The sequence below is a fragment of the Thalassophryne amazonica genome, chromosome 5 (assembly GCF_902500255.1).
Source record: "Thalassophryne amazonica chromosome 5, fThaAma1.1, whole genome shotgun sequence".
Classification (NCBI taxonomy): domain Eukaryota; kingdom Metazoa; phylum Chordata; class Actinopteri; order Batrachoidiformes; family Batrachoididae; genus Thalassophryne; species Thalassophryne amazonica.
The window spans coordinates 121,342,925-121,356,552 of record NC_047107.1 but is presented as its reverse complement, the minus strand read 5'-3'; the positions used below and the strand labels follow the sequence as shown (position 1 = coordinate 121,356,552).

Genomic DNA, 13,628 nt, shown 5'->3' with positions numbered 1-13,628 from the left:
ATTTTGGACTGCTGGTTAAACAAAGCATCTCTTTGTGCTCTCGCAAAATTTACTATTTTATTTACCATTTCTGACATTTTGTGGACAAACCATAAATTAATTATTTGATTTGATTTGTTTATTTAGCACAAAATAAAACTCATACAAAATAATGTATATACATTAAAACAACAAAAGAGAGAATAATACAATATAAAATACAATATAAGTAATGTGCAAGGGAGTGGTGGAAGCCAAAAGGCTTATAAAGAATCCACTCCCAAACAAAGGAAACATAACAGAACACAACAGAACACCATTTTTTCCCAGATTAAAACAAATCATTGTAAATACTCCAGGATCTTCGCTTTTAGTCCACTTTTATACGTATATAAGGTGATAGATGGATTCACGAGATGTACATTATCATTCCAAGATTTAACTCCATGATATCTGATGTGATGCTGATAATGAGTCGCTCTATGCAAAGGTAAATGCAAATGTGCAGCCTGGTCGGATAATTATGAATTGGATGGTTATGCATATGCACACAATAATATTTAATGAAGGAAGGCCACTTGATATCATAGAGAGCTCTGAAAACAAACATACAAGTCAAGAAAATATTCATATGGAAAATATTTAAGAGCTGCAATTTAAAACACAGAGGTGCACTTGGAGCACAAGGTTTCGAATGAGTAGCTATTCGAGCAAATTTTTTCTGTAGAAGAAATATATAAGTTGCAAAGGTTCTCCCCCATACAATATTACAATAACTTAAATATGGATCAACTAAACTATAATGTAATATTATAAAGATGTGTAATAGAATAATCAATTAACTGAACTGAACAGTTATAACTGAAGTTTTTTGTAAAATGTTTTCAGATTGATGTCATATTTTGTTTTCTTTCAGAAAAAAATTTTTTTAAGAAATGCATGAATGAAAAAAAAAAAATTAATCAACATCTCAACCAAAACATAACAGTGACCAGCATTATTTCTGAAACATTGACTTAAAAATAAAATTAATCTGAAGACAATTTTGACATTGGGAGAAATTCTTTTTAAATTTTCCAGTTATCATGATTTTCATAATTCTCCACCACAATTAAAGAATTGCTACCTAAATTAAATATTATACTCGTGTGTATATATATATCACCACCACCAGGTAGTGATATTGCTTCACTTCAAGAACCTTGAGTACAGGCTGCTGTGTGACATGACAACACAAACCTGTTGCTCATACGAGGTCTATTAGAAAAGTATCCGACCTTATTTTTTTCAAAAACCATATGGATTTGAATCACGTGTGATTACATCAGACATGCTTGAACCCTCGCCTGTGGGCAGTCTTTGAGTGAGGAGTGGCCCACCCTCTCGTCGATTTTTTCATTGTTTAGGAATGGCTCAGAGACTGCTGCTTTGTTTGATCAAATTTTTTTCAAAACTGTAAGGCACAACTGAGTGGACACCATTCCATAAATTCATCTGGTTTTCGTTGAAAATTTTAACAGCTGATGAGAGATTTTGGTGTGTAAGTGTCGCTTTAAGGACGGCCCACGGTGCCTGACGGCGATCTGCGCTCTGAGGCGGCGTCATCTCGCTGTTTCAAGTTGAAAACTTCCACATTTCAGGCTCTGTTCACTCAGTAAGTCAGAGAACGGCATGAGATTATTCGGACATTCCACTGTTAAAGGTCATTTTGTAATGAAAGAACGTGCTGGCAGAGTCGCATGTCGGGCCACACCCGACCGCGGGGGGTCGCGACAGGACAAACGCCTCCGTTGGAAACCTTAATGGGCAAGTTGGAACATGCCCAAGCTGTTAAACAATTTCTCAGTTACTCACTTGTTGAAAGCCATCAAAAGCCGCCTGAATTTTACAAATGGCTTTCAACACGGAAGTGTTTTTCCTGTCGCGGCGCACACAGAGTCGCAGCGTCATCACGGAAACGACTAAGCGAATTTGCGCACACGTTCTTTCATTACAAAATGACCTTTAACAGTGGAATGTCCGCATAAACTCCTCATGCCGGCCTCTTCTGAATCTTCTCTATTCTCTCACGACGTCCTGGGTCAACAGAGCCTTAAATTAGGATGTTTTCAGGTCGAAACAGCCAGACGACGTCGCCTGGAAGCGCTGCACGACGCCCCGCTCTGTGGGAAGTCCTTAAAGCGACAGAAACACCCCATAATCTCTCATCAGCCGTTAAACTTTTCACCGAAAACCAGCTGAATTTCTTGAATAGTGTCCACTCGGATATTCCTCACAGGTCCAGAAAAAAGTTTGATAAAGCAACACGCGCCATCTCGAGTAGCGTCTCAAACAAAGGAATTCAGCCGAGAGGGCGGGACCAGTGCTCACTCAAAGCCTGCCCACCAGGAAATGACGTCACCGACACGTGTGAAAAAACTCACGCATGCGCACAAGGGCTCAAGCATGATTGGTGTAATCGCATGTCATTCAAATCCATATAGTTTTTTTTATTATAAAACTGCCGGTTAGTTTTATAAGATACCTTGTAGTAGTGTGTGTAACTTTTTATAAGTGATTGTGCTGAGTCAAGAAACTTCATATACTTTTCAAATGCAGGAAAATATACATGAGGCTTTTTACTTTTAGAAACTTAATGTTTATTCATATATACATGAATATATTAATCTATAATCAAGAAAGGAAAGAATGTACAATGCAAAACAAACTCTTTATATACAAATCAATAAATAAAGTCAAGAAGGGTTTGTATCCTACAGAAGGTCTATGTTTTTGGGGAAAGTAAAACTAAGAGAAACTACAGTTAGAAAATGTTATGAAGTTTATCTTAAAATGGAAATGGCACCCGAGCACAGTTCAGGCAAACCAAACGACAAGTCAGCCCCCCAGTTTAGTTCAGTTTTCGTAAACTTTTGAATCTGATCAAATACAGCTGAGCTGCATCGACACAGACCAGCGTAATCAGCATAGACGCTTCTGTCAGTCACAAAAGCCACGAGTTTCAACTTCTGAATGGATGAAAAGTCAGCATCCTCAAATGCAGCAGCTTGGCCCCACCCTCACGACACCGAAACACGTGGGATGGATGACGGACTTGCCAAAGTATCCACAGCTTGAAATTAAAACTTTTTAATTCCAAACAAATGCTACAAAATTTGAATTCAAGTTGTAACAAGCAAAATAACTGAGCTCCTACAGAAGTTAACATGAAAATGATATTTTGTTTTTGCTGCAGCATTTTACATTTTTATTTTATCTCCAAGAGTTGCACAAATTTTAAATACAATTTTATGGAGAGCTGTTTTTTTTGGGGGGGGGGGGGGGGTGGTCAGAGAAGAATTGTTTACATTTTGATGAAGCTCATCTGATATCCTGCTGACAGACTCAGAGCTCAGCCGAATCACACACTCCGAGTGCTGCTCTATTTAAAGCTCAGAGACTATTCTCAAATGTTAGAATTTTCTGCTTTTTAATTAAAAAAAAACATCCTATTAATGGAACATTGGGGGGGGGGGGCACATAAACTGAAATCATCCTGAATTCTGGGTAATTGTGAAAAGCATTTTATGATGACATTTAGAAACCCAGCACAGCCTCAGTGATTACGACATTGCATAAGAACGTCTTATTTTTCCTGTAAATATGCTGAGTTACATTAAAGTTACCAAAACTGGTTCTTTTAAAAAAAAAAAAAAACAACTTTGCCATTTTGGCATCAAATGCTTAAATGATTAATCATTTATAGTTATTGATAAAGAGGAAAGTGTGATGAATTTGGACTTGAGTCAATTCAAATAAGGATTTTCTCTCGAGTTTTGTGGCAAGTTTAATTGATTTTAAATTGAGACAGAACTTAAGTTGCTTTCAGTGAGTTTCAAGCTACAATAAACAGATCTAAAGTGATTAAAGAATTTAAAATGAATATTATATGATTAAATAGCAAACAGGTTGAAGGTGTTGAAGGTTTTTAAGCCGCTGTTAAACTGCTTTAAGCAACTTAAGTTGCTTTCAGTTTGTTTTAAGCAGCAGTGATGTGAATTCATTTTAAACTTAGAAACAGATCTAAACAAGTGATTAAATTGTTTAAAATGGATTTTATCTGGTTTAAAAAAAATCTGGTTTAAGGTACTTTCAAGCCACTTTAAAGATCTTTTAAACCTCTTTAAACAATGTTTGTTTGAAGCTGTTTGAAGTTGAAGTTTGAAATTAGTTTGAAGCTGCAGTGACATAACCATGATCTCATTTCTAACTTAGAAACAGGTCTAAACAAATGATTAAATGGTTTAAAATAGACATTATCTGGTTTAAACAATCAGGTTTAATATGTTTTCAAGTCACTTTAAAGATAAACTGTTTAAAATTGGTATTATTTGGGTTAAATAATCAGGTTTATGATGCTTTCAAGATGTTTTAAACTGCCTTAAGTCAGCTAGTTTTAAATTGGTTTACAAAGCCAAAAGCTACTTGGAAAACTAGTTTTACCAAGTTAAATGCAAGTGATTTTAGCAAAAACCAGCTGGCCATTTTTGGGTTTTGGATGAAAAATCTGAAGCTGTTTTGGGTTCTGAGAAAACCTCTGAGCATTTTATGACACAGCTGATGGCAACAATAAATCGCCACATTTGAGTTTGTTTGGAATAAAAAGCTGAGTGAGGCTAGTGTCTGCGGCAAACAGTCCAGTTTTAAACATTTGCTCATTTTGCCAGCGGTTTTGGGACTGACAGAAGTCTGAATACCAGAAGGAAGGAGGATAAACTCATGATGTTTGCGTCAAGTTTCTGTGAGAGTCCAATTCCTGCCTCAGTGTCATCAGGTCCAGACAGTTTGAATCGTGTTCCAGACAGAAAAAAAAAAAAAAAAAAAAAAAGGCAACGGTAAACATACAAACTGATTTTTTTTTCCTCCAATATGAAAAGCAGAAGAATCGTCCACTAAAAGCGACACAAGCTCTGCACTATTTTTGGCACGTTTAAAACCTGCAGGCGAGCGTCAACGCAAGTGACGGTCAGGCTGACAAAACAGATTTTACTTCACAGTGCTCAACATGATGCGCCGATCCACAACGGCAGGCAGGGGGCAGAGTGAAGGGTCGAAAGGTCACAGTGTTCAATAGGATTCAAAACATGTCACATCGGCACAAACCACGACGGCAACAAGAGGGTACCGCGCCAGTGACCCTACCCTGACACTCATCACAATATTAATTCCACTGGCTTTTCTGGTCCAATCACGATGGCTCGTTTGTTTGATCGTTAAAATGTGAAAACTGTGAACTTTGTGCAAAAAAAAAAAAAAAAAAAAAAAAAAAAAAGGCAAAACATGGCTATGGTGCAAATCAGGCAAATGTAGTGTTTTAACACTGATCTGGGAAAAAAAACTTCAAGTGATATTAATAAATGTTTTCCTTTTGTTTTCCAATTTTCCCAGAATGCTTTCAACAACAGCCCTCAAAAGAAAATCAAAAAATTTTATGAAGCAATATTACAAGTTTGAAGCATCTCAAGGCCACTCGCTGCTTTTATGCAAACGGAACACACACGGAAAATCGTGTTTTCTGTTTAACTGATGTTACAGCTGAAAGAAAACAGCAGCGTTTTACATTCCATCATCTTGGATTTTCCCGAATACAACTCCCCTGGAATTTTTCTTCTTCTTCTTTTTTGAATAATTTTTAGGTTCTGAAGTGGTGTAAGCAAATATTACTTTTTGGTTTTCTTACACACCAGCTTAGACGAGTGCGAGAAGCTACTGATCTTAGATTCTGGCAGTTTCTTGGACTCAGGATCTGGATCCAAACTGCATTCAGGGTCGTCGGGTCTCAAGTTGACATTTAATAGTCAATTGGATCCCGATAGTGTTTTCTTTCTCCCAAACAAATCATTAAAATTATTTTTGTGTGTTGGAAAAAAATTAACACTTTCAACAACTGATGCTACATTGACGGTGGTGTGCAGCAGACAGGAAACGGATCTGTTTCTTCAGGTCTAATTATCCTCAGATTTATTTTGGATTATGTCTGAACCAGTCCCTGCTTGGAGAACACTGGGAACTCCTTCTGGTTCCACAATAACGACAGGCTTCTTGTGCGAAGAGATAAATCACGCTCCAGCTTGTTTGCAGCTTCTCGCGCTCACCAGGAAACTTCTTTATTTTTTATTTATTTTTAGTTATCTTCCATGTTTATGAGGTGAATAAAAATCTCAGAAGAAAAACAAAAATCTGTGCCGTCACCAGCGACATGCAAACCGCAGCCGACGCCACCTCAAAACACGCGCTGGATCAATCAGCTTGAAGCACCTTCGTCGGGATGGTCGGCAGTGCCTACAATTTTGGAGAAGGCAAAGAAGCTGCTATGCATGAAAAATGACACCTAAAGCCCAGTTTGCTGTTACTTCTTCTGACGCAACGGTGAAATCCAAGGTGAAACCGAAACACGTGTTTGTTGGCATGGAAACGACAATCGGAGTCCCAGATTTGTAACATCAAACAAGAACATTTTCACATTGTTGCACATAGTTAAGTGTCTGACATTTAATTCATTTATTGTCATTCTGCCTCAAAAGCAGGAAGACGATAATGTCGGAGCTTCCTGTCATCATAAAATCTCTGTATGACAGATGTGATAATTCGATGGGCACAATGTCACCGCGACCCAGTTCTGCACAACACCTGGGTCTGAGTGCCAGATTTTTTTTTTCCTTTTTAATTGTAGCCACTTAAAGATCATTTCTAGCGCACCTGCAGCAATTTTATGTAATTATGGATTCACGATGGAGCCGCTTGCAGAACTGTCTTAAGAACTCAGAACAGGGAAGAGATTTGGCTGAGGGTTTGACATCCAAACACAAACATTTTTCAAAGCTCAACAACACAACAGAAGTACTAACAACACAAAAAGAAGTTTCTGCTTGGAGGACCTCTACTGATGGACCATTCAGGGAGTTGCAGCGCTTTGCTTTTTATCGCTACCTGGTTGGCAGAGGACAGTAAGTTTATTTATTATTTATTGATGATTTAAATATTTAAGATGTGATCTTTTTAGATTTTATTTGCAATGCACTGAACAGTGGAGGTCAGTAAAAGTCCTCTGGGCAAAAACTTGTTTTTGTCTTGTTAGTACTTCAGTTGTGTAGCTTTGAAACACATCAGTGTTTTAGGAAGCACTGTGTGAAGTTGCAGCAGACGTATTATCAAATTAAAACTGCTGCTGTAGGTGGTTTGTATTCTGTGTTTACAAGCATTAATTTTTTAATTTGCAAGACATTTTCTGATGCAACTACCTATTGTTGGACTGAAGCAAGTGCTTTTAGTACTTGTGTTCATATATATATATAAAGTACAGTTATCACACTAACAAAATATATTCACTTATCTGTTTAAGGTTTTTTCCTGCACCATCTTTAAGTTGAAACATTTGAGTATTTAACATCCCCCCCACCATAAAAATATTCAAATATGATATTTTATTTTCATGATCAAAACCTTCTGTATAGTATGAAGATGTGTTTTGGTTTCACCCTGGCAGCTGCTTTGAAAGATAAACAGCAAACGTGGCAAGTTTTTTTTTTTTTTTTGGTAATTTCTCAACGCCGGTGACTGGCTGGCTGGCTGGCTGGCATCAGGGAAGCAGAGACGGTAAGACAAAGAAGTGCAGCTTGTAGGAAAGGGTCAGAAAGATAATTAGCAGCACCATATTCAGAGCAAAGAGTTGCAATAAAATGTACAAAAAGAAGATGATATATACTGACGAGCCACTGAACAAAAGCTCATGTTGTGATGCAAAACATCCTGCAAAGTTGCCGTTAACTCACTATATACACAGTTTTTTGTTTTTTTTTTCCCCACTTATTCTCCTTCACGGATCTTTTTCTCTCCCAGTCGCTTGCCATCGAAGGGCTGACACCGTGTAGTGGTTATGATTCTATAAATAAAAAAAAAAAAGTGGTGTGTGATTTATGGCTGTGCAGACGGGATTCTGACACTGTGTGTCCATTTCTTCACAAAAACCCACAGAAGACCTGATTTGTTTCCCCCCCAAACATGGCAGCGTTCATTCTTTAAGACTTCGGTCCGTTTTGCGCATCAGCTTCTCTGCATGTCGGCATCATGAATCCCTAACTGATGCTCAAAGTTCCGTGCTGCGCGTCCAAAAACACGGCTGGTTGAGATGGTTAAAGGTGCCGCTACCCGCACAACAAAGTGGAGCTTCCCTGAAAAACCACAGAAACGTGTTTCAGTGCATGTGGCCGTGAACAAACTGTGTGCATTCGCCTTCATACTGTCCGGTGTAAGTGCACTCTGAGCAAGCAGGGGGCGCAGGAAACTAAAAAGGCAGCAGAGAGGTCAAGGCTGAAATCAGAGGATTTAAAACCTGGAACAGTGCAGAAAATATCTTTTGAGTGTTTTTTTTAAGATGTAAACAAAAAGGTGGAAAAGATAACCGCGGTGCACGTGGAAAGTTAAACCAAACGAGCTACTGAGCCCGGCGACTCTGCGGTGCAGCTCTTCCGTTTGTCCCTTTGTTCTGGTGAGCTGAACCTGCTGTCCGCTTGTTTAACTGTTTCTAGTTCGCAGCTTGTTCTAAGTGCAAAGGTGCTCCACAGAAATGTTTAGTTGGTCATTTTTTAAAAATCTCTAAGATTTTTTTGTTCAGATGCTTCAGGTCAGTCAGACTCAGACGGTCTCCAGCAGAAATGTCTGCAGCGAGGAGACGACGGCCGGCGGTGGGAGGAGACAAAGACGGGAAAAACCGACACGCTGCTCCTCAGAAAATGCCTTTGGCAATTTTCAGTCCTTTCTGCTTCATGCGAGGCAGCGTTGAACTGGCCACGTTCTTGGTGCGGACCGGTCGCGCCAAGCCGCGCTTTTTCAGCACAAAGTTGTAGTTGGCAGTGGAGTTCATGGCATAGAAGACGTTGGCGTTGTCTGGAATCCGCAACTCTACAGAAGCACAGGGCAGAAAAAAACAGCACCGTGAAGCAAAGAATAATAAAATTTGGAAAAATTAATTTAATTGCCCATTAAATTTTTTTTTTTTTAACCTTTGTCTTCTGAGATCTTTTGCATCAGTTCATAGTCCTCTGTCTTCTCCCGCTCCAGGTTGTGTTTGATCATGGCCTTCCTGATGACTGCAGGAGTTTTATCTTGACTCGTCACCTGAATCACGTGACAAAGAAAAAGGAATTAAACGACCAGAAATTCTGGATTCCGCTTCAGCTCCAGCAGCTGAAAATCGATTCAAGCACTTAATTAAGTGTACAAATTAACTGATATTAGACGTCGAGTCAGTTTCAGGTCCTGTCACTCCAAGTCCGAAGTCAGTTCGTCTTTTGTGAATTAGCGGCTGAGCTGAGACTTAATCAGGACTTTCTCCCATTTCTAACTTCCACTTCCCAAATCCATCAGCAAAACAAACATCTGAGCCATAATAAAGCAAACTGTGCAGTTTGAAAGAAATTCAAACTTGTTTGATTCCAAAAAGCTGACAAAATATTTCCGATTTGAATTTCTGATGACAATAATACATTTTAACAAACCTTTGTCAGAGCTGATTTTATGAAAGAAATTCAAACTTGTTTGATTCCAAAAAGCTGACAAAATATTTCCGATTTGAATTTCTGATGACAATAATACATTTTAACAAACCTCTGTCAGAGCTGATTTTATGTATTTATTTATTTTTAAGGTGTAGTCCTGTTTGTTAGACATTCAAAGGATTTCCTTTGTGAATCCTTTATTTGAATACTCACTCACTCATCTTCAACCACTTACTCCAATTATGGGACACGGGGGGCTGGATCCTATCCCAGCAGTCACAGGGCATGAGGTGAGGTACACCCTGGACAGGACGCCAGCCTGTGAAAGGGCCACAAACAGACAAACAAACACATTCACACCCGCATGCACACCTACGGACAATTTCAAGATTCCAATCCACCTAACCTGCATGTCTTTGGATGTGAGAGGAAACCAGAGCACCCGGAGGGAACCCACGCAAACACGGAGAGAACATGCAAACTCCACACAGATAGGCCACAGGCGGGAATTGATCCCATAACCTTCTTGCTGTGAGGCAACAGTGCTAACGACTAAGCCACCATGCCACCCCTCATGGGGAGGGATTTTCACTGAAACAGCAGAAACACTGAAACTCTGAATCTTGTGCCGGTGCTTCCTGTTTCATCGTCGCAAGATCTCACCAAGAAATCCTCCCAAAAAATAAACACTTTACCAGCAGTAAAATTGGCTGTAATTTTGTGATGTACCAGAGAAATAAAGGTCTGTTATAATCTGGAGATTTAAAGTGCTGCTCTTTAACTATGGCACCACCTGGCTGCCGTTTCCTCACCAGAATGCTCTTGTACATGTTTCCGTTCTCCACGTCCAGGCTGACCCGGATGATGCAGCAGTCATCCACCTGTTGGTTGTACAGCGGCAGCGACAACGTGGAGTAGTTCGATACCGCCGACACAGAACGCTTGTGGGAGCGTGACGCCGACAGAGGGGTGGAGGAGGAGACGGAGGAGGAGGAGGCACTGCTGGAGCCTGAACCCGAACCGGAGCCCATGCCCGAAGTGTCCAACGACGACAGCGATGTACACTCCCAGAACTGCCCAGCAGAGATACAAATAAAAATTATTTTCATTCAGACACATCACAAAACACACATACACATATATATATATTTTATTTTATTTTTTAGCAACAATTTCTTTCCTCAGTTTTATTGTAAATTATTTATATTTTAAAATGTCATTTGTTATGTATGGTTTTTATCTTGTGTTGTACCTTCAGTTATTGATTTAATTTATTTTTTTCATTTATACATACATACATACATATATATATATACATACACTCAACAAAAATATAAACGCAACACTTTTGGTTTTGCTCTCATTTTGTATGAGATGAACTCAAAGATCTAAAACTTTTTCCACATACACAATATCACCATTTCACTCAAATATTGTTCACAAACCAGTCTAAATCTGTGATAGTGAGCACTTCTCCTTTGCTGAGATAATCCATCCCACCTCACAGGTGTGCCATATCAAGATGCTGATTAGACACCATGATTAGTGCACAGGTGTGCCTTAGACTGTCCACAATAAAAGGCGACTCTGAAAGGTGCAGTTTTGTTTTATTGGGGGGGGATACCAGTCAGTATCTGGTGTGACCACCATTTGCCTCATGCAGTGCAACACATCTCCTTCGCATAGAGTTGATCAGGTTGTCAATTGTGGCCTGTGGAATGTTGGTCCACTCCTCTTCAATGGCTGTGCGAAGTTGCTGGATATTGGCAGGAACTGGTACACGGTGTCGTATACGCCGGTCCAGAGCATCCCAAACATGCTCAATGGGTGACATGTCCGGTGAGTATGCCGGCCATGCAAGAACTGGGACATTTTCAGCTTCCAAGAATTGTGTACAGATCCTTGCAACATGGGGCCGTGCATTATCCTGCTGCAACATGAGGTGATGTTCTTGGATGTTGGCACAACAATGGGCCTCAGGATCTCGTCACAGTATCTCTGTGCATTCAAAATGCCATCAATAAAATGCACCTGTGTTCTTCGTCCATAACAGACGCCTGCCCATACCATAACCCCACCGCCACCATGGGCCACTCGATCCACAACATTGACATCAGAAAACCGCTCACCCACACGACGCCACACACGCTGTCTGCCATCTGCCCTGAACAGTGTGAACCGGGATTCATCCGTGAAGAGAACACCTCTCCAACATGCCAAATGCCAGCGAATGTGAGCATTTGCCCACTCAAGTCGGTTACGACGACGAACTGGAGTCAGGTCGAAACCCCGATGAGGACGACGAGCATGCAGATGAGCTCCCCTGAGACGGTTTCTGACAGTTTGTGCAGAAATTCTTTGGTTATGCAAACCGATTGTTTCAGCAGCTGTCCGAGTGGCTGGTCTCAGACGATCTTGGAGGTGAACATGCTGGATGTGGAGGTCCTGGGCTGGTGTGGTTACACGTGGTCTGCGGTTGTGAGGCTGGTTGGATGTACTGCCAAATTCTCTGAAACGCCTTTGAAGACGGCTTATGGTAGAGAAATGAACATTCAATACACGAGCAACAGCTCTGGTTGACATTCCTGCTGTCAGCATGCCAATTGCACGCTCCCTCAAATCTTGCGACATCTGTGGCATTGTGCTGTGTGATAAAACTGCACCTTTCAGAGTGGCCTTTTATTGTGGACAGTCTAAGGCACACCTGTGCACTAATCATGGTGTCTAATCAGCATCTTGATATGGCACACCTGTGAGGTGGGATGGATTATCTCAGCAAAGGAGAAGTGCTCACTATCACAGATTTAGACTGGTTTGTGAACAATATTTGAGTGAAATGGTGATATTGTGTATGTGGAAAAAGTTTTAGATCTTTGAGTTCATCTCATACAAAATGGGAGCAAAACAAAAAGTGTTGTGTTTATACTACTGGTGGTTGGCTCTCACTGCGGTATTGTATCACTTCCTGTTCCGGAGCACAGCGGTGTTTTTCTGTATCTGTTAGCTGTTTAATCTGCGCAGTTAGATTGATCTAGTTATCTAGATTACGATTTGTTTCCCAGTGTAATCTTTACGTGCCTTAACTAAAGCACTCCTTCTGCTGAATCACCTCTAAATTATTTACACATTATTCACTTTGCGTGTTTTTAGGAATCCGCTAGCTTAGCGTAGCTACTAGCTCTTAGCCAATTTAGCATGGCGGCTTCTCCTGTCTCTCCCGCACTTTTCTGCTCTGGGTGTGAAATGTTTAGTTATTCCTCAGCCTCCTTTAGCAGTAACGGTAATTGTAATAAGTGTAGCTTATTCATAGCTTTGGAGGCCAGGCTGGGCGAATTGGAGACTCGGGTCCGCACCTTGGAAAATTCTACAGCTAGCCAGGCCCCTGTAGTCGGTGCGGACCAAGGTAGCTTAGCCGCCGTTAGTTACCCCCTGGCAGATCCCGAGCAGCCGGGAAAGCAGGCCGACTGGGTGACTGTGAGGAGGAAGCGTAGTTCTAAACAGAAGCCCCGTGTACACCGCCAACCCGTTCACATTTCTAACCGTTTTTCCCCACTCGACGACACACCCCACCGAGGATCAACTCTGGTTATTGGCGACTCTGTTTTGAGAAATGTGAAGTTAGCGACACCAGCAACCATAGTCAATTGTCTTCCGGGGGCCAGAGCAGGCGACATTGAAGGAAATTTGAAACTGCTGGCTAAGGCTAAGCGTAAATTTGGTAAGATTGTAATTCACGTCGGCAGTAATGACACCCGGTTACGCCAATCGGAGGTCACTAAAATTAACATTAAATCGGTGTGTAACTTTGCAAAAACAATGTCGGACTCTGTAGTTTCTCTGGGCCCCCTCCCCAATCAGACCGGGAGTGACATGTTTAGCCGCATGTTCTCCTTGAATTGCTGGCTGTCTGAGTGGTGTCCAAAAAATGAGGTGGGCTTCATAGATAATTGGCAAAGCTTCTGGGGAAAACCTGGTCTTGTTAGGAGAGACGGCATCCATCCCACTTTGGATGGAGCAGCTCTCATTTCTAGAAATCTGGCCAATTTTCTTAAATCCTCCAAACCGTGACTATCCAGGGTTGGGACCAGGAAGCAGAGTTGTAGTCTTACACAC

At 40.7% G+C, this 13,628-nt stretch overlaps 1 protein-coding gene across 5 annotated transcripts in view; it reads right to left on the bottom strand.

The window, feature by feature from the left end:
* Positions 1-2,594: 2,594 nt before the first annotated feature.
* LOC117511217 (ral guanine nucleotide dissociation stimulator-like) overlaps positions 2,595-13,628 on the bottom strand; it is a 146,456-nt gene continuing 135,422 nt past the window's right edge. For all 5 annotated transcript variants that reach the window (XM_034171218.1, XM_034171217.1, XM_034171214.1 and 2 more), the window contains exons 16-18: positions 10,328-10,588; positions 9,021-9,135; positions 2,595-8,919 (exon numbers count right to left, since the gene is read on the bottom strand). In XM_034171218.1, the coding sequence (XP_034027109.1) occupies positions 8,744-8,919; positions 9,021-9,135; positions 10,328-10,588 (552 nt within the window). In that variant the 3' untranslated portion in view covers positions 2,595-8,743. The remainder of the gene's footprint in view (positions 8,920-9,020; positions 9,136-10,327; positions 10,589-13,628) is intronic.